This window comes from Anastrepha ludens, chromosome 6 (assembly GCF_028408465.1).
Source record: "Anastrepha ludens isolate Willacy chromosome 6, idAnaLude1.1, whole genome shotgun sequence".
In the NCBI taxonomy this organism is placed as follows: domain Eukaryota; kingdom Metazoa; phylum Arthropoda; class Insecta; order Diptera; family Tephritidae; genus Anastrepha; species Anastrepha ludens.
In genome coordinates, this window is record NC_071502.1 from 34,943,296 (window position 1) to 34,968,299 (window position 25,004).

The window sequence follows — 25,004 nt, forward strand, 5'->3', positions numbered from 1 at the left end:
TTCTTTTTTTAAAAGGGCTATAGAATATGGTAGCTCTTCTCAAAGAAAAGCTGACATTGACGTTGCACTAGCAAGTTTGATTGGTGAAGGAATGCAACCATTTAATCTAGTTGAGGATACTAGTTTCCGCAACTTCGTCAAAGTCTTGGATCCCAGATATATGTTGCCGTCCAAAAATACATTGAAAAATGTTTTTGTGAAGAATATGTATGTCGAAAAAAAAATCAAACTTCAAGAACATTTGAATGCAGTTGAGCATGTGGCAATCACTACGGATCTTTGGACGTCTGCCGCAAATGAAGCATTTATAACATTGACATGTCACTTTATCGAAGAATCGTTTGTGTTGAAGAATGCTGTACTGCAAACAAAAAAATTAAATGACGTTTTGAACCACAATGCACAAAACATTGCAAATACAGTTTCTGATGTGCTAAACAAGTGGAACATTTTTAATAAGGTTATCTGCATCGTTACTGACAACGCAAAATCAATGTTAAACGCATGTGATATATTGAAAATTGCACACTTACCTTGCGTTGCACATACTTTAAATCTCGCTGTGCACGACGCTTTGATGCTGAAGGCGGAGGATGGATATTTGAAGCCTATTATAACAAAATGTAAAAATATTGTACACTTTTTCAAATGCAGTTCTATTGCGACTGAAAAATTGAAAGAAGCGCAAAATACACCAACACCATTGAAATTGATTCAGGATATGCCCACAAGATGGAACAGCACATATAATATGCTAGAGAGATTGTTAACTTTACACGATGCTGCCGCTATTGTTCTTTTAGCTATAGGTAAAGCTCCTCCACCTCTTTCTGCTGATGAAAAAAATTGTGTACGCGAAATAGAAAATCTGCTTCGTCCTTTCGATGAAGCTACAAAAACTTGCTGTGGGAACAATGTCACCTTGTCTTTGATAATACCCATTGTGTATGGCCTGTATCAAAGGATGTATGAAATTAAATGCCAAATAGAAACAATTGAAGCCATAACTCTATGCGAAAACTTAATTGAAGGACTGAGAAAGCGAATGTTTCAATATGAAACACGAACTGCTCCACGATTGGGGTCACTTCTCGACCCTCGGTTCAAGCGTGAAGGATTTATTTCTAGCAGCAACGCAGAACAAGCAACCATTCGCTTAGATAATGAAGTTATGAGTCTTCTCGAAAATGAACCGCCATCTTCAACTAATAATGCACCACCAAAAAGTATTTCTCTTTTCGCATTTATAGAGAAGAAAAATGCGGAGAAAATAAAGTCGAAGAAAGCGGATGCCATCATTCTCAGGCGTCAATATTTAGAAAGAGAAAATACGGCAGAAGATTCAAATCCTTTAGATTTTTGGAAGGTAAACTAAAATTATGAATTAAAAAAAAAATAATATGTATAATGAATTTTTTTTATTTGTAGGTAATTGAAAATGATTTTTTTCCTTTAAAGAAGTTGGCTTCAAAATATTTATGTATACCGGCCACATCAACTGCATCGGAAAGAGTTTTCAGTAAGGCCGGTTTAGTTATAACTGAAAACAGAAGCCGCATAAAAGAAAAAAATGCAGATATGCTAATTTTTTTAAATAAAAATACTTGGATTAATTAAATTTTTGTAAATGTTTTTTTCTGTACTCTACATTTAATTTTTATTGAACGCAATCGATACTATTGAAAGTCTAACACTATCGGCACTATCGATGGTGAGAAAAAATACTATCGTTCACTATCGATAGTGACTAAAATACTATCGCCCACTATCGATGGTGCCGACTATCGATAGTTTGCCACCACTAGTATATAAATTCACATATTTGTATTAGCATATGCCTTCTTCCTGTGTGCATGGTAATGAACCATTTCCCTGTTGAGAATAGGAGATGACAGGAAAAGTAGGAAATGAAAGGGGGTGTTTCGAGTGTAATGTGTCTTGAAAAAGGCAAATCGATGATGTTGCCTCTTAGTGTTGTTGACTTATTAACGTCTGATGCACAATCGAAATTGAAGATATCTTTCATGAATTTGATAAATGTTTCGTTATTTTTCACGTTTGTGTAAATGTAACTTGACCTATTCCATTGCAATTCCATTTACCTCCTCCTCTATATCCATATAAATTATCTATCAAACAAATAAAATTAAAATTTTGCTTTGAAAATTGCAACCATTCCATCAATATTTTCTTATGACGTTGTCACGTTAAACTATCGTCAGTAAACCGACTTTACAGACAACCTCTTTTTTTTGATGATGATTTCGATGAGGAGTGGATTTTCCAACATGACAACGCGCCGTTCACGCTTCCAAAGTAACAAAAGAGTTTTTGGCAGCGGCAAAAAGAATTGCCTGCCTGCAACCCTGACCTTAACCCAGCCGAAAATGTATGGGTAATACTTTCTCAATCGAAGAGTGCGATTAATGTGGAATGGTAAAAATTTATTACTATTAAATATAATAGTATAAAAAATTATTCAAATCGATACCTCGACGACTTCAACAACTTAATTTTACTAAGTACCAAATTATAAACTGAGCCCAAGATTCTATTTGTTGATTTTAAAAATAATAAAATTGGTCTTATACGTTTTTCGTTCTATAGATTTTAATTCTCCTGATAATTGTTTTAAGTTCCCTGAAATATGTGCATATTTCGGGATCTCTTTAAACATTTATCGTTAAACCTCCGTTGGGTATCCGGGACAAGCCAGACTTTTTCTACTTTGGTCATGAATTTAACATATTTTTATTATAGCTAACGACTTGAGCTTCCAAGTAGCCTCCTAAAATTTAATTTTCTATGGATTTATAGATATAACCTTTTAAAAAGGAAAAAAGGTCAGACTCGGTCAAAATAGTCAAAATAGTCAAAATTTTAAATATTAAAAACATAAATTCTTAGCCCTTAACTGATAATAAAAATATACGAAATTTAGTTGGTCTTACATATTTTTCGTGTGGTGTATTTCTTTACATCCAGATGCGAATCTCGGTTGAATCGATGACACGAATTTTTAAGTTTTATTTAACGAAAAATAGGGTTTATTTGCATCTTTAATCTATAAAAAAAAAATGTATACAAAAATGTGGCGGCTGCCGTAGCCGAATGGGTTGGTTGACTACTATTCGGAATTCACAGAGAGAACGTAGGTTCGAATCTCGGTGAAACACCAAAATTAAGAACAAAAATGTTTCTAATAGTGGTCGCCCCTCGGCAGGCATTGGCAAACCTCCGAGTGTATTTCTGTCATGAAAAAAAATCCTCATAGAAACCATTTGCCGTTCGGCGTCGGCTTAAAACTGTAGGTTAGGCTTAAACGCATAAAAATCCCAGTTTATTTCACATCATCGCGTCAAATAGGCGTCGTCGAATCGACGAAAATCTTTTAAATCTTTATTTTTAACCCTAAATGGCACTTCTTATAATATAATGAACAATAAATAAAAAAAAGAATAATAAGAAGCGCCATTTAGGGTAAAAACCAAGGTTTAAAAGATTAAATGTGCTCACCACCTTAACCACTATTTATTCGTACCCCTACGATTTCTTCGTAGTTCACACAACAACAAAAACCATAAAACGCAAAATTTCATTGTACAATTTTTTGAAATTTCGTCAAAACTTTCAACTTTTTAAGCAGTATTTTTAGAGTTTTTCTGAATATGCAGTTTTATAGCGTTCGGGTCTTGCCAGGCGTTTTCTTCTATCTTAAAAAAATGCAAATCATCTCTCACGTAGAATAAACCCAATCTGACCCGCCCATGTGAAAACCAAGTATGAGTACCAATCTGCTACTCAGTTTGGAGTATTTTCATATACAACTGGAAGTAGCAAGATTTTTTTAAACAAAAAAGCTAAGGATAAAGTTTGTGTTGGCCCCTAGGGATCAACACATTACATACATCTTCCTTAAGGGTCCAAACTTACTGATCTTCCACCACCTTTTTTGATCTCCCGTTAAGTGATCGGAATGGTAATACTTGAATGATAAGCTATAGTAAATATAATAACTTGTGACCAGGCTTTAGTGACACTCCAACTAAAAACCAACTGCACATTCATGAGCACCATACAATCACTGGTTGCAGTGGAAATAGTTCCATAATTCAAATAAATAGTATATTTATGATAGAAATTTTCTCTTTTGTGCTTCTTTATATAATAATAGGATGACAGCTTTATGCATACACACATAGGTATGCACCTATGGTACATACAAGTATTCACGTATCTCGTCAACTTTCCGAGGCAGATGTTTGAACAGCGATGAATGGGAAACCAGTTTTGACTTTTTTTTGCATTACCTCGAAAAAGCACTATATGCTGGCCTCTACGCTAAATACGAGTACACGCACACATGCTTGTGGCTTGCAAGTATTTGTGGGTAGTGACGAATGCTTTCAGAATGAGCGACTTTTCACATTTTAGTACCCAGCAGGTAGTAAAGTTTGACCAAACATAATAAAGACATTTAATATTTATTTTCAATAAAGTGGGGAGATGACAGTTTAGAAAATTATTGCGATCCTAGCGACGACAGCTCCTGACTCACCAACAAACCGGAAATTTTTGTGTCAGTTAATTAGATAAGTAGAGAGTTGTGTAATATGAGGATATTTATAACAGGCTTTCTGGCGTTTCAATAATTGGATAGAAAGACAAGCTAATGCTAATTTATCGCTTCATTGACCTAAACAGAGATCGATCGGTAAGAGCCCAACTGGCAAGTCAACACAAGATTACTAAAAAACACTATTAAGAAATTAAACTTGCTAAAGGTTGATAAACCAGCCATATCGCCCGATATCTCTCAATTCGCCAGCAATGAGGATACTGCAACCCTATTATTTCAGTCATTCATGCACCATATTAACGCAGAAGCACCTAGCATATGCATATCAGTAGCACCACATTTAACCCCTTGAACTGTAATATATTTTCAATCAGCACTGTTCAGACAGACAATTTAATTTTCTTAGTTCTAGGAGGAGGGATTTATATAGAAACTTACGGAGAAGTCCTTAGTCAACATTGCTTCCAACACACATAAAGATGTGGGATTTTCACCTAATCTACGACGAACTGTAGCATTTGCACTCGGAAATTCTGTAAATTGGTGTATTTTTGTAACATTATCCGTCTCTTCGGAATTTCACTCTTCCGAAGGTATTCCTACATTGTTCGAAAGTTCGTTTTCACTGAAGTGTATCCTTCGTGGCGCTTAGTCTCCGCACACGTTTTCGAATAGGTGGAGCTACATCACTATCAGTACTGCTATCGCTATCACAGCTAACTTTTTCCTTATCGGCCTTATCCTTCTTCATCTGATTGTTCATTTTCACTATCATTACCACTCTCGCATAAAAAATCGAGATGTGCCTCAACACCTGGTAATATTCCCACACCTTATATCTATATTTATTATACTCCCCTCCCCAAATATAACTAATTCTATAGACGGATTTCACTAGTCAAATAACCGATATTGTATATACTTCATTTGTATGTCGTGCCGTTCATTTACTTGACACGATACTGGCTGCATAGATTTATACAAATTACACTCTAACGGTTCTTAGAAGCATGCATACAAATGTATCAAAGCAATAGACTCGAAATGACTTGCATATACTTTTCGCATAAAAAGTATCAACCCTCAATGATTTCTGGCGAGTGCAGCTGGTCATTGTCAGTTTGCACAACAAAGTTCTAGTTAAACACGTCATTTCAGTTCAAGGGTTAATGTCATAACAATCAACAAATCGTGACCTAAGCCACTAGTGCACATTAGCTAAAAGTAAATGGGAATTTTTCTCAAGTTTCCCGCTTCTTCACTGGCCAAAGCCTTACACTCCCAACAGCTCTTCGAGGATGTACTTTTATTCTCATCACATACAACCACAAACGTTTATTTGGTTGATGGGGACCACTAATAAGCACTGGGCGAAGCTATAGAACCGCACTTAAAAAAACCATATGGTATCTTCTTATGTTGCAAGAACGTTGATACGTCCACAATGTGATAACAAGCGCAATATAATCTTCTATAAACAGCGTTTGTCAGGTTGCTATCTCAGACCACCTCAGCAAGCACCTGACTGCTGGAAGCTAAGCCATCTTTTAGATATATCGGAGCCCCCAAAGTATATTCTTCTTCTTGATTGGCACGATAAACGCTTACGCGATTTTGACCCAGTTTCACAAAGCGCGCCAGTTGTTTCTCTGACGTGATAACCGGCGCCGGTTGGAAACACCAAGCGTAGGTAGTCCCTTCTTTACCTGATCTTTACAACGCAGAGGAGGTCTTCCTCTGCTACCACCAGCTGGTACCGCATCGAATACTTTCAGAGCCGGAGCGTTTGTATCCATTCTGACGACATGACCCATCCAACGAAACAGCTGGATCTTTATTCGGTGCACTATGCCTATGTCGCCGTGAAGCTCATCTAGCTCATTGTCCCATCCCTACGATACTCACTGTCGCCAACATGCAAAGGTTTAAAAATCTTCCGCAGAATCTTTTTCTCAGGCAATCCAAGGGACGCTCATCGAATGATGTCATCGTCCAAGCTTCTGCGTCATACGATATACCTCAAAAGTATAATCGATAGGCAATTAACTGCATTCACTTGAAGACAATTAACACAAACTCCTGCCCCATGAATGTCGTGATCGGGGATCTACCTTTTATCAGAGGTGACGAAAAGCTAAGATGCCTTGTAAAAGCTGCCTAACACTGGCACGATAACGTTTTCGACATTGCAGCAGATAAACCCCAACATATAGTATCAAACGCTGTACAGTTAGTATGTGAAGAAGTCCCTCACAATATTAATCACCAAGTCACGTGCTTATTCACACCAATTTGATTAGATTATTACCACAACAATAACAACGAGGATTTGTTCGATATGCTATCATTTACCTTAATCTTATATTTCAATTTCAAAAAAAAAAAGAGCTTAGGTTTTCTATATCTGCAATTGCCAAGACAAATTCTATCACAATACGAGTATAGTGAATAATTACAGATTTCCCGTTGTAGAATAATTCGACAGTTAACCGAATAATGCACGCATTCGCCAGTGTTCAATGCAAGGTAGCCGCCCGCATGCATACATACATATGTGCACTTATACAATTATGTATTATCTATATTTAGACGCGATTTGAGTCATAAATACATTCATTCAAGCAGCTGACACTTGTGCGTACAAATGCATGCCGTATACTATTACTATTATTTTAACAGGTTGTTGTTTGCAGTCTGCCTACTCAGATTAATACACTCATAAAAACAAATATGCATACAGATTCGATTGGCGAGCATTTACGTAAGATTTTTTGGGTTTTTTTGTTGTTGTTTTTACAGAACTGTTGTCAGCCAGCTTATTTCGTAGAAACTTACCGCAGAGCAGAATGAACACATCCAATACCACGCGATGTAAGACTCTTTTGTTGTGATCCATTATGATTGTTTTAGAAACGTGTTCGCGCGACGATTCCTCTGTGGTATCGTCACCCACACGTACTTCAACGTTGTTGTTATTCAAATTTGCAATTGCCACTGTGGCTGTTGTTGTAACAGTGGTTTTGCTTGTGTTACCACTATTGTTGCTATTGTCGTTGTTGTTACTGCAGCTGCAATTGCTGCTGCTACTATTGTTGCAGTTGTGATTTAGATTGCAATAACGTTTTTCCACGTCACGCGATTTTATTAACAACAACGGAGACGACGACGACACGTCTGCACTATTTTGACTTTCCGGTCGACAAAACAGTGTTGTTTCACAAGCGGTTGAATCGTTACTCATTTTGGCAGTAGTTGAGTTTTACATTAAAAGCACTCTCGGTATCACAACGCAAAAGAGGGCGAAGCAGTGCAAAAGAGGGAACGTGAGAATGCGCCAAGAAAAAGCTTTTACCCCCCTACTGGCCTACGTTGCTTTCTCAGTATCCACACCATATACGAGTGCGAGTACAAATACTGGGCAAATTAGACGGGAGAGCAATAACGAGCGTCTTTCGTAAAGCATATGTACGTATGTACATGGAACATAAATGTACATCAACACATGGAGGAGGCTTTAATATTCGTATGCGAACACGTTTTTCACTTTTTATCGTTTATTTGTTTTGCTCAGACTACGAGACTGCGTTTATTGTTTATTCGAATTTCATTGCATATTCACTTGATTAAACACACTTAAGAACATCGAGAGACACTAAGTTAAGAACAGGGAAATTTTTCTGTTGAGATTTTGTTAAGAAAAGCTTTCTCTTTCCTCTCTCTCTACACGTCACGCTCGATAGCAAAGTGGGGATGACTCAAACGTTTTAAATTTTTTAGTTAGTTGTTCATTGCGGGTTCACTGCTTCATTTTTATGCTACTGATTGAGTTCGTCGATTGCATAGCTTTTAAAATCTGAAAAGAGAATTAAAACAACGTTAATAATAACTTGCAAATAATGAGAGATAAGTAGGAAAACAATAGGATTAAAATCAATGGAGTTAATGAATTGGCCAAATTTGGTTTTGGCTTATATTATATTTAAGCGAGATATTCAGTAGTCCCCTAGATCTATGACACATTTCTATTTACGAATATTTCATTTGAATGATCTAAAAAGGAGTTTCTTTTGAAAATTAAAATACAATAAACAAAAATAATTTTTTCGGATTACTAAAGCTTTCTTAGAAAGTTCGCATTACATATGAGGTAACCTGTCAACTTAATTTCCCAGACCACCTGGAATTGTGAAAGCTAATTTTAACTTTGGAGTTCTACCACTGGCGCAGGTTAGGGCAAAAGATCCTTCCTCCCTCACGAAGAGGGATAAGGATCGTATTAAGAAGGATAAAGAAGCCGTGGCATACTTCGAAGCAAATAGCACAATTACCTGCGTAAGCCTAGTAAAATTGGGACGGGCCAGGTTCACAGAATCCGGTGAAACTCGAAATATCTGACCCCCGTTCCTTTTCGAATGGCTGTAAGATACCCTTCACCATTGATATTGAAGAATAAGTTTACGGCCTTTTAGAAATCTTAGGAATTAATATCGGGTAAAACAGTATAAGTAGAATCCCAGAACTCACATCGACCGGTAGAAATTTTATGGCAAATGTTACCATTAATGAGGCTCTAAACGGTTTGACAAAAGCTTCAAAAATCCTACACTGTAATTAGACGCCGAATCAAACCTAAACTAGACAAATGGTTTCAACAACTACATACAGTGACTCAATACAGAAGTCGGACACCCAAGTGATATGGTTTTAAATCAAAAAATATATATTGAAAGACAAATCTAATCCGTTTATGTTACACAATTAACAAAAGGCGCTCGGGCGGTTCGTATGCTACGTAGGCAACAGCAAATCGTTATATTGATAGCTGCTATGACGGCTGAAGAACTATTATATGGCCCAGAAATAGATGACACAGTGAAAGTAATTAAATAATTCGTATAACTCTACATACATAAATCGATAGCAAAACTTTAAATGCGTTTTTCTCAAAACTATGTTTTTTGAACTGGTAATCACTCGAACTGAAAAACCGCTTGGTAGATTTCTATAAAATTTGTACTGCTTTTGAAAACCATAAAAAACTCGATTTCGATTTTTTTTTAACAATTAATTGTCGGTTTTTTCTCGAAAATCTGAAAAATATTTCCTGAGGCCGCCAATTTTGAAAAAAAGCTTCGATCAGGCACAAGATTATGTATTAATGATACTAATCTCTCTTGTCCGATTGATATTAGATGAATCTCCAAGGACTTGTGATGATCGCCGCAAGGGACTTCTGGAGAAACGGGCTCCCAACAAACAGCGATAACTTCTACCAGCGATAAAAGGTAACGCATGGGCTGAAAAGTCCCGGGCCCTAATACATATATTGCACTAGTTTTATTGCATTCACCTCTTTTTTAATAACCTTAAAAAGGTAGCTGTTGAAATTTCTTGATATTCTATTCATTAGTTCGTGAGTTATTGCGCTAAGATTGGCGCTACTTTAGTTGTTTTCAAAACTATGAATCAACAAGAATTTCGTGTTTTAATTTTACACAGCTTCTTTGAAAAGTGGTATGGCGACTCCGCTCCATCAGAAACAACAATAAAACGATGGTTTCCTGACTTCAAATGTGTCGTAGAGACACCGATGATGCACAATGCAGTGGACGTCCAAATGAGGCGGTGACACCAGAAAACATCAAAAAAAATCCACAAAATGATTTTGAATGACCACACAAACAGCGATAACTTTTACAATTATTATTCTTTTTTTTTTTTGAAATTTCGCTAAAGTCCGAAATATAATGTGATAATGCCATGTTCTATTTTTGTTCTTCGGGCCTCTGACTACCCTTAACCCCTTAAGTAAAAACAATATAATTAATATTTAGTCGGGAAGCCTTTATTTTTCTCCCAGCATTCAGTCTTCTTCGCATGGATTCGACCAACTTCTTGTATGTTAAGGCTCTATTTTCCTCCACTCTTCTTTAATAGCATCTTCTAGGTCTTTCTTGTTTCTAATAACAAGCTTTATCAGGGCAGTTGTGCAAATGCCATAGACGAACATCAAGTGCCTCATGCAAGGGATGTGCTGGAAATTGTCCTTAATTCCCAACTTATCAACACTTTGGACCAAATTTTCTTTCATAATTGTTAAGTATTGTTTGTGGTCCATATTGCCATCAATAAGGCACATTTTTGCAGTACCAGCAGCGATCACACAACCCCATACCATTACCGACCCGTCCCCATGTTTAACTGTCGGACGTAAGTTTTTTTCCAGCAACTCTTCATTAGGTCTTCTCCACACAAATGTATGATTGTCCATCTGACCTAAATACATATGTTAAACTTGCTTTTATCTGCAAATAAAACGTGCTTTCAGAACTCGAAATCCGTATCCCTATGACGCTTTACAAATTTTATTTCGGTTAATCTCGTTGATGAAAGGTTTTTTTCCATTCAAAAAAGAGAATGACCCAAGAACCACAAATGTGACATTAAGGTTACGAATTTAGATCCAATTCAACTGTAGCCAGAAATCTCTGTACATCTTTTCCAGCCTGGAAAATATTGCTAACATCCAGATAGGAAATCTGGTGCGTCCCCCAGACATTCCATCTCACAATTTTGAATACCAAAATGAGAAAAATGTTATGAATTTTGAAAGAAGGCCAAAATGATTCGATTTCAAGCAATTCAATAAAGAATCAAAGTTTCCTGACATTCAATGTAAATTACGCTTCATTTTGATGAAAAGAATTCGCACTAATTCGCAGTTTTATGCCCAATGCTTTAATAGCAGTTGTTCATAATGTTCAGCCAAGAGAAATCGATTTGAGTGTAAATTGAGATAAAAAGTAGCTTCCTTACAGAAAAGCCCACAGTTTCTTCAGTTGGAAATAACTCTGGATTTTTATATGTACTTGCATTGGTAATTATCCCCAACGATGAAACTTATAATGTAACTATTATATTTGATTACATACCAATAACCGTCGTGGGTAATCACAACTTGTAAGCCGCGAACTCGTTGCATTCTTTCATGAACATAACCAATTCGTGTGGCTGCTCGCATGCATACAAACCTATGTATGTGTGCCTACAGTGTTTCTATTTTAATCCGGCAGTTTTAAAAGAAATATATTTGAAGACGTATTTCGTGGAGGTACATTCATATGAATATAAACGTATATATCTGTTTTACTTTAGAGGTTTTTGAGCACAACACAAACATATTTCGTGAAAAAATGTACATAAATTTTGGATAAATGTGAGTTACACCGAAGTACGAGTATGATTCAGTAAGTCCTAAATATTGGAAGTGGGAACATTTTATTCGTGTAAAAAGACGTTTTAGTTTCCAGGAGAGCCTCTTCTTAACTCACATCCATCCAATAGAGCTGTCAAACTATTGCCGCTAGTATCAATAGTGGGTGTTATTTTATGATGCATCGATGGTTTTATGACGCTTGACTTCAATTTTTTTTAATTCTTCATCACTTTGAACAACGATTTTTATTGTATGCATTTCAAGGCAGATGGAGACCCGTTTATTTATTGAAAACTAACACATGGACTGAAAAGTCCAGGGCCCTAAGACATTAATAGCACTAGTTTTATTGCATTCAGCTCTTTTTCAGTTAGTAACCTTAAGAAGACAGCTGTTAAAATTTTATGATATTCCATTAATTAGTTCGTGAGTTATTGCGTTTAGATTGGCGCTACTTTTGTTATTTTCAAAACAATGAATCAAAAAGAATTTCGTGTTTTAATTATACACTGCTTCATGATAGGAAAAAATACCCTTCAAGCGAAGCAATGACAATGGAAAGTGTTATGCGGACTCCGCTCCATCAGAAACAGCAACAAAAGAATGGTTTGCTGACTTCGAATATGGTCATAGAGACACCGATGATGCACAACGCAGTGGTCAACCAAATGAGGCGACAACACCAGAAAACATCAAAAGAATCCACAAAATCGTTTTGAATGATCGAAAAGTGAAGGTATTCAAACAACGCGTTGGCTTTATATTGCATGAGCATTTGGCTATGGGAAAGCTCTGTTCAAAGAAGGGGCCGCGTTTGTTCACTGGCACTACTATAAGTACATGAATTGAACTTCGAAATGCTCCAACATCCACCATACGCGCCAGATGTGACTCCCAGCCACTGCTGGCTGTTTGCAAACCTAAAAAATGCCAGCCGGTAAGAAATTTCGCTAGAATGAAGAGGTTATCGCTGAACTGAGGCATGAGGAATGATTGCGATGTTCATAATGGAAATTACGTTGATGAATAAAGCTAATTTTGAACACAAAAGTGTTTTCTTAAAATTCTAATGTGTGCCATTATATGTCATTATTATTATTATTACGACATGCTCGTAATTTACAATTAAATATAATAAATTAGAACTTAGGTGAAAAGATTGAAGTGCCAGTCTGGTATTCCTCAAATAGAACTTAGTCCATTCACAAATTTGTTTTGCATGAAGTTTCTAATCTTCTCTATTTCTTGCTAGATATCTTAATTTATTCATTAATTTATTAGATTCGTTGATAATGATTTTTCGCCACTTTGTCTCCGGTTGCCCTCTTCGTCGTTGTCCTTGTGGACTCCATTCCAGCACTGCGTGGCACCACATCAGTGCTCTTTGTTAATGAATGACCCTGCCACCCATACTTTTTCTCTTAGATTTCTATCTCCAACGGCATTTTCTGAATGTGCAAGTCCCCATATATGTTCATGCAAAACCCTCGAGGGCTACCATATTCATAGAATAAGGCGGCCGCCGGCAGTCAATGGCAAACCTCCGAGTGTATTTCTGCCATGAAAAAGCTCCTCATAAAAATATCTGGAACTGTAGGTCCCTCCATTTGTGGAACAACATCAAGACGTACACCACAAATAGGAGGAGGAACTAGGCCAAACACCCAAAAAAGGGTGTACGCGCCAATTATATATACATATATATATTAATAAAAGTTTGTAGCTTCCCTACAAGACAGTGCTGAGTACTTTCGGCAAAAATTCCTTTATTCCTTTATCAGTCTGTGCTGATGAGTTTATGCTAAGAGAAATGAGTAGTTTTGGCCATCAGTGCTGATAACTTTCTTATAGCAAAAATGAGAAATTTGATTTTTTGTGCTGAGAAGTTTGTGATGACAACAATGATGAGTTTAGTTGTCAGCAGTTATTACATTGTAAGAATAAAAATGCTTAAAAATGCTTGCCTTTAGAGCATAGAAGATATATTTCTCAGTTATAAGAAATTGCTATTGGTAAAAGAGAGATAGAATATCACACCGACAAAGGGAAACTAACAGAACTTTCCCATGGCTAGAATGAAAATGTGTAGTTTAATGTGGTTAATGATGATGATAATATGAATGTTTATATGATAGTCAGCTGTCTTGTAGGGTTGCTGACGTTTGCCTTTGTGGTAGACCAGGTCTCGCATCCGTACAACAAAATCGATTTAACACAAAGGTCTGAAGCCTGCTTACGTGCCACGAATTGAGCTGGTTAATATATCCGATATCCTTTCTAAAACTATTTTGTTTAATGTTTTCGCAACTGCTGGTAGTAAAGAGATACCTCTCCAATTCTGCATTTTCTCTTGTCACCTTTTTCGGTAGCTTCACTAATATCGACTCCTTTCATTCATCCGGAAAACTTTTCTCTTCTCATACTTTATATTATGAGAAAGTTGGTGTAAATTTTGGTCATCGTGCTGCTAGCTCTGCCTTCTCCAAACTGGATAAAGAGGGAAAGCGAATGCGTTTGGTGGTGAACGAGGACAAAACGAAGTACCTCCTGTCTTCAAACAAACAGTCAGCGCACTCGCGTATCGGCACCCACGTCACTGTTGGCAGTTATAATTTCGGGGTTGTAAAAAACGTCGTTTATTTAGGAACCAGCATTAACACCGCTAAGAATGTCAGCCTTGAAATCCAACGTAGAATCTCTCTTGCCAACAAGTGCTATTTGGACTAAGTAGACAACTGAGCAGTAAAGTCCTCTTTCGACGAACTAAACTAACACTATATAAGGCTCTCATCATGTCCGTCCTAACGTATGGCGCAGAAGCGTGGGCGATGACAACATCCGATGAAGCGACGCTTGGAGTGTGAAAGATTCTGCGTAAGATTTTTGGACCTTTGCACGTTGGCAACGGCGAATATCGCAGACGATGGAACCATGAGCTGTATGAGCTTTACGACGACATAGACATATCGCAGCGAATAAAGATCCAGCGGCTACGTTGGCTGGCTCATGTCGTCCGGATGGATCCAAACGCTCCGGCTTGGAAAGTATTCGGTGCGGTACCAGCTGGTGGTAGCAGAGGAAGAGGAAGGCCTCCTGTGCGTTGGAAAGATCAGGTGGAGAAGGACTTGGCTTCATTTGGTGTGTCCAATTGGCGCCGGTTAGCACGAGAAAGAAACGACTGACGCGCTTGGTTAAACTCGGCCAAAATCGCGCAAGCGGTTATCGCGCCAATTAAAAAGAAGAAGAAGATTGAGTAGGCTTTAAAGCACTCAACAAGCAGTTCCTGTGGCTTTTCCATTTTGCATGGTTGTTATTGCATAAGACCTGCATTGCAAGGAATTTTTTATGTAACTCTCGTTTTCAGTTGAGTCTGAACGAATTTTCAGCTAGGCGGCTTTAATTAGAAATGACCTGCGGCTTACCTTGAAGCCTAAAAGCGTTGATGCGCAAATTTTTCTTAAAAAAAAAATTCTGTCATTGTTCGATAGTATGGATGGTTTGACAGCTCCAATGCGTATCCAATTTTTGACTAATACGATTTTTCATTTATAATGTCGAAGTGCCTTTCAATTTCTTCAAAATTGTACACATTCACTCGTTTTTTTATCAAAATCACAACTTGCACCTTGAACAGAATTGCAGCGAATAGCGGGTTACGGGTTGACGGGTGCCCGCTGTCAAATTAAAACACATTTAATCGCTTGAAATTGCATGGATTTGCGGCGGGGACGCATTTCTTGCCGTCGGCTATTTTTACGACGGCAAAATAATTTGATTTATTTCTATTTTATCCGACGGGTTGAAGACTCAGGGTTGCTTTTCTGGTTACTTGATGACAATTAGTTTGTTTACAAGCAACAGCAGGCAAATAACAAGCAAATAGTTATTCAATTTGCTCAAGAAAATACACAAAATATCAATAATTTAGAAACAAGTTTTTTTGTGCTTCACAAATATAGCAAACGAAAAGATTTCGCAACCAAATTAATTTTATTGTAACCACAAAATGTCAGCTGAAAGCCGGCCCGTCCCAACTGTGCTTAATCGACGGAATTTCCCGACGGAAGTGGATTAGCTGGTGGCCACCCGTTAACCCGTTACCCGATGACCCGCTGCAATACTGTTCCAGGCCTTAAACGCTCCGAACATACACATAAATTGAAATTCCATTTAATTTGTCAGATTTAACAGCAGCTTTAGTGGCAGCTGCTCGTCACTCCAACTATAGAGCTGCCTCTAAGCGAGAAGCCGACTCTAACTCGACTTCTTCTTTTTCTTAATTGGCGCGACAACCGCTTACGCGATTTTGGCCGAGTTTAACAAAGCCCGCCAGTCGTTTCTTTCTCGTGCTAACCGGTGCCAATTGGACACACCAAGTGAAGCCAAGTCCTTCTCCACCTGATCTTTCCAACGCACAGGAGGCCTTCCTCTTCCTCTGCTTCCACCAGCTGGTACCGCATCGAATACTTTCAAAGCCGGAGCGTTTGTATCCATTCGGACGACATGACCCAGCCAACGTAGCCGCTGGATCTTTATTCGCTGCGATATGTCTATGTCGTCGTAAAGCTCATGCAGCTCATCGTTCCATCGTCTGCGATATTCGCCGTTACCAACGTGCAAAGGTCCAAAAATCTTCCGCAGAATCTTTCTCTCAAACACTCCAAGCGTCGCTTCATTGGATGTTGTTATCGTCCAAGCTTCTGCGCCATACGTTAGGACGGACATGATGAGAGCCTTATATAGTGTTAGTTTAGTTCGTCGAAAGAGGACTTTACTGCTCAGTTGTCTACTTAGTCCAAATAGCACTTGTTGGCAAGAGAGATTCTACGTTGGATTTCAAGGCTGACATTGACTCGACTAATTCGACTATAACTAAGATAAAGTAAATTTTTAACCAGGCAAACACCAACTTTTCTGGAGTCTGCTTTAACTCGACTATTATTATGCGCTCATGATTTTTTTAGATGACCGAATCCCCATGCCTGCAAATGTATATATTTGTAAGTAATTATGTATGGGCGTATGTATGTGCAAGCGCTACTTTCTTGCTCTTAAGCATACTTGAAATCTAAAGTTCAATGTTGTTTACATTTTTTACGACATTATAAACACAGAACATTTTTCTGCAATGCCTACATTGCTATTAAACCATTTCAATTTTAAGTACGTACTTTGCGAGGTATGATTACAGCAGCCCGTCGTGAAGCGGGCAAACGCACATACAATCTGCTGAATAGCAACTTATTTTTTACGATCTCTAGTTTGAGGCAAGGCGAATCTATGCAAGTTAGTGGCACTAGAGCAGCTGATTTTTTTTCTTTCTTTCTTGCGCTTCGGTATTTGAAATGCCAAAGTGACCTGTTTCTTTGTTGTTACCCTGTTGGTGTGTGTGTATTCTCACTGAAAATACCAAATTGCATAACCAGCAAACATGTAAATGTTGTTGTTGCTCTAGTGCACCACCTTGTGTAGATAGGCCTTAGTTAGTTGTAAGACATTTTCAGTTTGTAAGTAAAAGGATTTCGGTTGCCTGCTCGATTTCATTACGAAAATGTGAATGTAAAAATAACGCTATTTAAATCCACAACCACATTCACGCTTTGTAAACTGCGAAACGATAATAATTAGTAGATATTTGGCAGATTTTCAACTGATTCGCATTTTTTAATGCTGTTTGTTTTTTACAAAATTTACCAACTGAAAAGAATGAAGAATTTTCCTAAAAGATTGAAATGGTCTAATATTTTTTAATTTAAACACCTGCAACTCAAAAGTGGTATTCCAATTGGCACAAAAAAACATGAGCGCAAAGGAGCGGCCGCCGTAGACGAATGGGTTGGCGCGTGACTGCCATTCGGAAGAATCTCCGTGAATGAAACACCAAATGATAGAAAAGGTTTTCTACGATACGATATTGGAAATTTTCTTCCATATAAAGCACATCTAATTTTGTAAAATTATAATGTGACTTAATTATGTGAGCAAGAGTGTATGTAGATCCCAGACAGTCAAATCCTTTCCATCCGGATTTTGGTAATTATGCTCATCGCCAACTCATATGCCATTTGCTATCGATATCGATCGATACTTATCTTTTGAAAAGAGTCCATGGTAAATTGTTGAGTATACTCGTATAGGAAAATATCAGTTTCAAAGGACTAGTTTGGAATCATTTCTAAATCATCCTAAAAATAATTTGGCCTTTTCTCGTTTATTTTATACCTATATTATATTCGTATACATATACACACATACATATATACACAATTAGCGCATACATCTTTCGTTTAGTAGTTTAGCAAAGGTTTTCCTGTTTATAATTTCACTCGTTGTTACCTACGAACGGCGTTCAGTATAGAGATTTGCCGTTCATTTTCAACATTTAATGCCAATGCCCACAATGAAAGCTAAATAGGGATTTTAATTTCACAAAAAAAATTAGAATACTTCTTCTGGGCAAAATCCTTAGGGAGTACGCAAGAAGGAAGCATATGGAAGCACACATTTTATATTTAACTATTTTTTAAGCGCAATTTAGTTTTGAATAGCTTTTTTGTTAAACAAAAAAAGTTATTTTGAGTGATGGAAATCTTTATTTTAACCTTTACGCGCTCCATTGCTTGTCTGTTCTGGGATTTAGGTTTGCGCACTGCCCCAGGCTGTCGAAGAAAGGAGCACCCAGTGACCTTAACCGTCTAGCTGCCAAATCCGGACATTTGCAGAAAAAGTGCTCAACAGTCTCCTTCTTCTTCTGCGATGGGGGTTAAATGGTAACCCTAGCTTTTCCTCGTCTGTGGCGATCGTCCAATGACCGGTAAACACAGCACAGTTCCCCTTAACAACTGTCAGGGGGATGCCGGTGACCGTGTACGAGCTCTCTGAGGCCAATTCAGTCCCCTTCCTGGCAAGCTCATGAGCAATTTCATTTCCCTCTAAGTTCCTATGTCCTGGAACCCCGATCAGAGAAATGTTGCCTGCACACCCAAGAGATGTGATATCCTTCTTACAGGAGTTTACAAGTTTCGTTCTGCACCATGGAGTTTACAAGTTTCGTTCAGCACTGTGGCAAGTTTTACATGCTCCGGTGATGCCAATGCATGCAATCCTTTGCAACCTCCCCAGTTAAGTGATATTATAGCCCTTCCGAAGAGCTTCCCACCAAACCAGGCATCCGTAAAAATTGGCAAACCCACTGCATTGTACATCCACAGCACGTCCTAATGTATGGCGCAGAAGCGTGGACGATGACCACATCCGATGAAGCAACGCTTGGAGTGTTTGAGAGAAAGATTCTGCGCAAGATTTTTGGACCTTTCCAAAGCAGTTTGACAATGACTAAGGCCCATGTATTAAAGTTGAATTGTTGGCTCTTAGCGACTTCCATCTATTTCCAGACCTACAAAAATGCATGCGTGTAAAGCGTTTTTCATTAAATGATGAGGTCATTACAGCTGCGGAAGCGTCTTTTGTAGCCCTTCCAGATCTTCACTTCAGGAAGAGAATTCATAAATTGGAATAAGTCTATTGAGAAATGCAAAACTTATTGAACAACCTAGTAAATATAAATTTGTTGTGTTACCGGTTTGTCAATTTACAAAGATCTTTTGCTAAATAATTGAGTATTTGGGGCGACTTACTTGTATGCACTGGCGTGAGAAGCTTTTTAAGTATTACAGCTAATTTCTGTGGAACCTTCAGTGCGGTCATTGCAAGCTTCGTAAATAATAAAGTGAAAGACTTTTTACGATCTTATTAAAACACCCTTTTGCCTCTCCTCCGAGAGCTCGCAACAGTTCTCTTGTTTTCAATACATTAATGGTGAGTCTCTCGTCCGTGCTGTCAATAAATTTGGTATTCAACACCCAAAAAATGTGGTAGTCGATTTCTTGTTTATATCTTATACGAGTGTTTTTATTTCATAAAATTTTAAACAAAAACAACAAACGCTGATTGTTGGCACAGATGAGCAGGCAACGCATACAACAAATACAACAACTCTAAACAAAAATTCAACTGACGCGCAATTTTCGTGTAATCACAATGGGTTTTTTTTTATTTTTTTGTTTAAGTATCGAACTAATTCGACGTCCGCTAACCACACCTTGGCGAAAATGAAATTATCATTTCAAATCAGTTCTGATAAATAATGAAACCTTTAAGTATTTATATATATATATGTATATATGAATAATCATTAGGTGTGGGTACAGAAATTACTTACATACAATGAAAATAGTACAAAGAAACGAAACTTATCGATAACGTCCAAAAAAATATGACAGAGCACCGAAGCAAATACTTGGTTACGATTGTGTCAATTTTTGCGACTAAGCGTGCAATTGCTTTCGTACCAATTGACATATGACATTTGTTGGTATTTCCTATTGATTTGCATCGCAAAAAATGGCAAAAAGAAAATCAGGCATTATTGGGATCGATAAAAATATTATGAAAGTATGCGTGATTTGTTTGAATAAAAATTTATATTGAGATTAATGCCATATAAAATGAGTTGTATAATTTATTTAAAATATTAGTTTTGAAAATATTTCCAATGTTTTACCAGCCATTAAAACAAATGCTAATATAATAATATAATATTGAGCGGTGCATTGGTTTTTATTTTTAAAGAAATATTTGGTTTTAATCGCAGACTTTTATTATTATACATCAATACTTGTGAGATTTGAATATATTGCCTTAAATTTATTTTTCTTTTGTTTATTTATGCGAATTTCATAGACTATAGAAGTTTTTTTGGCACAATATTTTAAACGTTTAGCGTTTGTGAAGATGTTTTGGGGTTTTCAATTTTAGTTTCTACCATTCGGACTCGTACAAACTTATATTTAAAAAAATTAAGTGGATAAGAATGTTAAAATTGGTTTTTATAAAAATGGCTAAACTTTCCATTACTACCACAATTTGTTTGGCTGCTGAGCGGAGGCTGAAGGGGCATGGCACCTGTTGACGCAGCAAGCAGTTTCATAGTTCCCAATATTTATGAAAATGTTGTTTTATCGTAAAACTTACAAGCGGCACAGGTGAAATTTGGACTAGGTTAAGTTAAGTTAGGTTAAATGGCTGCCCTTGCCTGGAGCCCACTTGGACAAATATACAAAAAATGTGTCCTTTATGATATCACGCGATATTTTTTTATCGTAACATGTAATTATGTATGTATGTATGTACGTATGTCTAAAAACAACAACAAGCGCCGCTTTTACTATTTACGAAAATATTGTTTTTTCTGGGGCCAAACGTCAAATTCATTCATTTTCAAAATCACAAAAATTTCTGCCGAACCTCAATTTTTGATTTTTCCCTGCGAAAAGGTGACTGTTCTTTACTTATTCCCTAAACTATTAGGATTTAGGCAATGTTTTATATCTCATAATAGATAAAAAAATTATATTTTGAACTTTTTGAAAAAAGGGCAGCATAGCGACTCTTCATCTCTTCATTTAAAAAGTTAGCGCGGCTTGTCCGCATGGGGGCGTTCACGTCTGTCGTTCTTCAGCCCACGAACACGCTCAGGATCCCATCCCTCAATCAATATACACCTAATTATATTTTTACACAATAGATCTTCTTCTGGAGCATGGTTCCATATGTTGAAGTCCACGCAAGTGGGGAAAGTTACTGATCGCCATTCACTTGGGAGTGGACAGGATGATTCTTCTGCATATGTTTCAAGCAGCTCACAACTCCCGGGATTAGCCCAAGTATAATCTGGGTAGCTTTCGAACACCCGGTCGGGAGTGAGCTAACGTGAGAAGGCGAAGCATTCCAGGATAGCTGGTTGTGCGCTGGGTTTGGGACCCGCCACTTGAAAACACAAACAAAGCCTCGGATGAGAACTCCTTACACAATAGACACGTTCCCAAAATATCGTGTAAAAAGAAAATTAGGCGTAAACAATATTTTTAGAGTTCACTTAAGAATTTTTTTCCTGCTTACACATTTTAATTCATTTAATACAATATATTATAAGAAGTAAATTATGAAACTGCGAAAAGTCTCACTCTATTTGAAAAAATTATAAAATATTCAAAATCGTGTTGAAACAAAACAATTCGTGTAAGAAAATATTGTTTTTCTTTTCTTTTTAACTCATGTTAAATTAAAGTCGGGTAAAAAAAATTGGTGTAAAAAGAGAATTAGGTGTAATTCTTCTTTCTCTTACTGCAGTATTATGGACTTTTTATATTTTCTAAAATAAGTAATATATAAAAACTGTTCCCTTTTGGTTGACTGTGGTTTTTATTGTTTCGCTTTATTCCTTTTTTATTATCTTTCCTTTGACAGTTCGGCCTGCACATTTATTTACGAAGTTTAGAAGAGCATGTGTAATAATAGAATTTTAATAAAATATGAAGTTTTATTTAGTAAAAAAAGGTTTAAATAAACTGTCCAATCAATAAAGAATATTTATAAGTGAATAATGCTTCCTTTTTGGAGTTTGTTTTTAAGTAAAATAAGTGGGTGTAATAGGCAGTTTTTAAAACCTGTGCAAAACATAAGCATTTTTAGAGTAAAATATTCCTATTAATTGATGCTACACCACTGAGATACACAAATAATACCTACATACTTATAATACAGTAATCGTGTGCAACAAAACAAAAAGTTTCTGCTACCAATCCATACGGCAAACCCTAATGTGTGTATACAAGTATGCATTTACATGTGTACGTAAGTATGTGTGCAAGCAACATAGTCAAAACAAATATACAAAATTCACTCAAATGTTTAATAAACAAACTTTCATATTTTTGCCGAAATATACACAAAAGTTGAATCTGTAAATATGCATATACACACATACATACTTCCACACGAGTGTAACAATTTGCGACACTTGACCTTCACCCCGATTCTCAACGACCCACTAAACCTGTCAGCAAGACACAATTTAATTATGTTATCGATTGAGAGCAGTTTTACATTACTATTTATAAATGAATCTGTCTGCAGCTGTAAAAAGACGTCCGCCTTCTTCCCCTATTGGAATATACACCAGTCTAAGGGCATAGCCAATAAAGTCGGAGATACGTACACATATGTACACTTATAAATATTTCGGTGTTTTTTTTTTTTCAAAACGCTCGTAAGCTATTTTTGGTATTTATGTTTACAATGAAGCAGCTTTCGTTCGACGGCACAGGTTATTGACAGCAATTTTACAAGCTATGCGCACAAGGTGTTTGAAAAATAACAATACAATGCTAGGTACGTACCCTGATTCAATTATTAAAGGTTTGCTCACTTGTGACATTAGAATTTTGACACTCCCTTACAAAAGGTCGCATTTAAGAAGGGCGTAGAAAGTGGAAAAATTAAATACCTTCTTGATAAAAATGGTAGCAAAAAACGTTTTCTTGTTACTTAAATTATAACTGGTACAAACAGAAATTACCAGGAATGATATTAAAAAAAAAATGTTATTAAGTTAAACCCAGGTTGATATTTAGTGAATTAATTTTTAAATTGAAAACTGACCACGAAGTTGGGAAGTTTTACCAATATGAAGCAATTATATTACCTAAGCAGTATGGCCCTAATGAATACCTTGCACCTTGCTTTACTATGCTATGCCCACGTAAGTTTGGAGGTTTCCTAACTACTTGACAAACTACCACGGGCATGAAACACCAAATGATAGAAAATGTTGTTTGTAATAGCAGAGGCTCCTCGACAGGCAATGGCACACCTCCGAGTGTATTTCTGTCATGAAAAAGCTCCTCATAAAAAGCCATCTTCCATCAGGAGGCTATGATTAGTTACATATTGCTCAATGAGCACTTGTTGGTAACTTATGGATCTTTAAAGTAACGTAGTAAGTACTTCCCCCACCTGTATTTGAAAGGCATTGGACTCAAATTGTCAAAACGTCCACCTTTCACGTTCATTGCCCCAAAAAGATGCTTTGTGATATCCTGATTTAAGCTTTATGTCTGGATGTTTTCCATATCGTCTTCGTTTTTCCCATACCGAGCAAGTGCTTATACACGCTTTTGAAAACGAAATGTTTTTCCTACAAATTTTACATTTCTTCCACTTTTGATAAAAATTTCTAGATTTATCAACCCAGTTGCTAAGGGAGCCGATTTGTCAAGAGGGAATGAGAAAGCTGCTTACTGAGCAAACCTTTTATTATTGAATCATGGGTACGTACCAACAACTTTTCCAACAAAAAACATTCACTAGCAACAGACTTTTAAATAAATCAAACACTCTTTTTCCTTCTTTAAACTTTGCTGGGAGGTTTTCATTGCAGTTTCGTTAATCTTTATATCAACTGCAATGACAATAAATTATTTGAGCCATAGATAACGAAGAATCGGTGTTTTTTTTTTAACATAGAGCGGAGTGCCTTTACTTTGGATATATGTATGTATGTAGCTCATAGGTATTAGAAAGAATGAAAAATATGCTAAATGTTTGTCACGGTGACACACAATATTTTATTTCAAAGCACAAATGTATGTATATATAAACATATTTGGTATTTTTTCACAAATCTTAATAGAAAAAGCAAGAGGATTTCCGTAATTTACCGGACCACAAACCCACACGGCCGAAACGTACCTCATAAAAACACAAAACACAACTAATATAGGCGAATCCGTTTCAACTACTGAAAACACCCTTCAAGTTTTCGCCGAGAGAATGCGAATGTTGATTTGTTTTGACAGGGCAACATGTTGCCATGAAATTGGCCGTATATTTGCTTTGCTGGTGTCAAACATGTTCCACAATCGATTGCTTCGCGTGTTTAATTCTCGACATGTTGCTGGATTTCATTACATATACATGGGTACAAACAAGAATGATAGAATACATACAAGTACACATGTATGCATATAGCTACCTCCGACTACTTTACTATATGCAATGTGAAAAATTTCTGCTTTCGGTTCGAAGGCTTTCCTGTGGATGCGGGCATCATTAGTTCCAGTTTCTACGCTTTTATACGCAACTATTGGGTTTTACCTAGCGATGTTTCGGAAAGTGTCAATTGTCTGCCCGTAATCGCCGGGATGGTTGTCGTTTTTGGTTTTTCTTACCAAAGTCGGTAGGAAGTTTTCCGCCCGAAAGGTAGTTTTTCAATGTCCAATTACCGAATACCATTTGTTTGGTCCAGGATTCTAAATCTACTGCGGACATAAAGCATCAAATGATAGAAACAATAGAAAAAATAATAAT

The 25,004-nt window shown here is 36.9% G+C and overlaps 1 protein-coding gene across 4 annotated transcripts in view; it reads right to left on the reverse strand.

The window, feature by feature from the left end:
* The window catches only part of LOC128865682 (putative phosphatidate phosphatase), an 87,288-nt gene extending 62,829 nt beyond the window's left edge, over positions 1-24,459 (reverse strand). The window contains exons 1-2 of one of the 4 annotated variants that reach the window (XM_054105945.1): positions 24,387-24,459; positions 7,415-8,432 (exon numbers count right to left, since the gene is read on the reverse strand). In XM_054105945.1, the coding sequence (XP_053961920.1) occupies positions 7,415-7,820 (406 nt within the window). In that variant the 5' untranslated portion in view covers positions 7,821-8,432; positions 24,387-24,459. The other 3 variants (XM_054105946.1, XM_054105944.1, XM_054105947.1) reach the window with 3 other exon arrangements.
* Between the last annotated feature and the right edge of the window lie 545 nt (positions 24,460-25,004).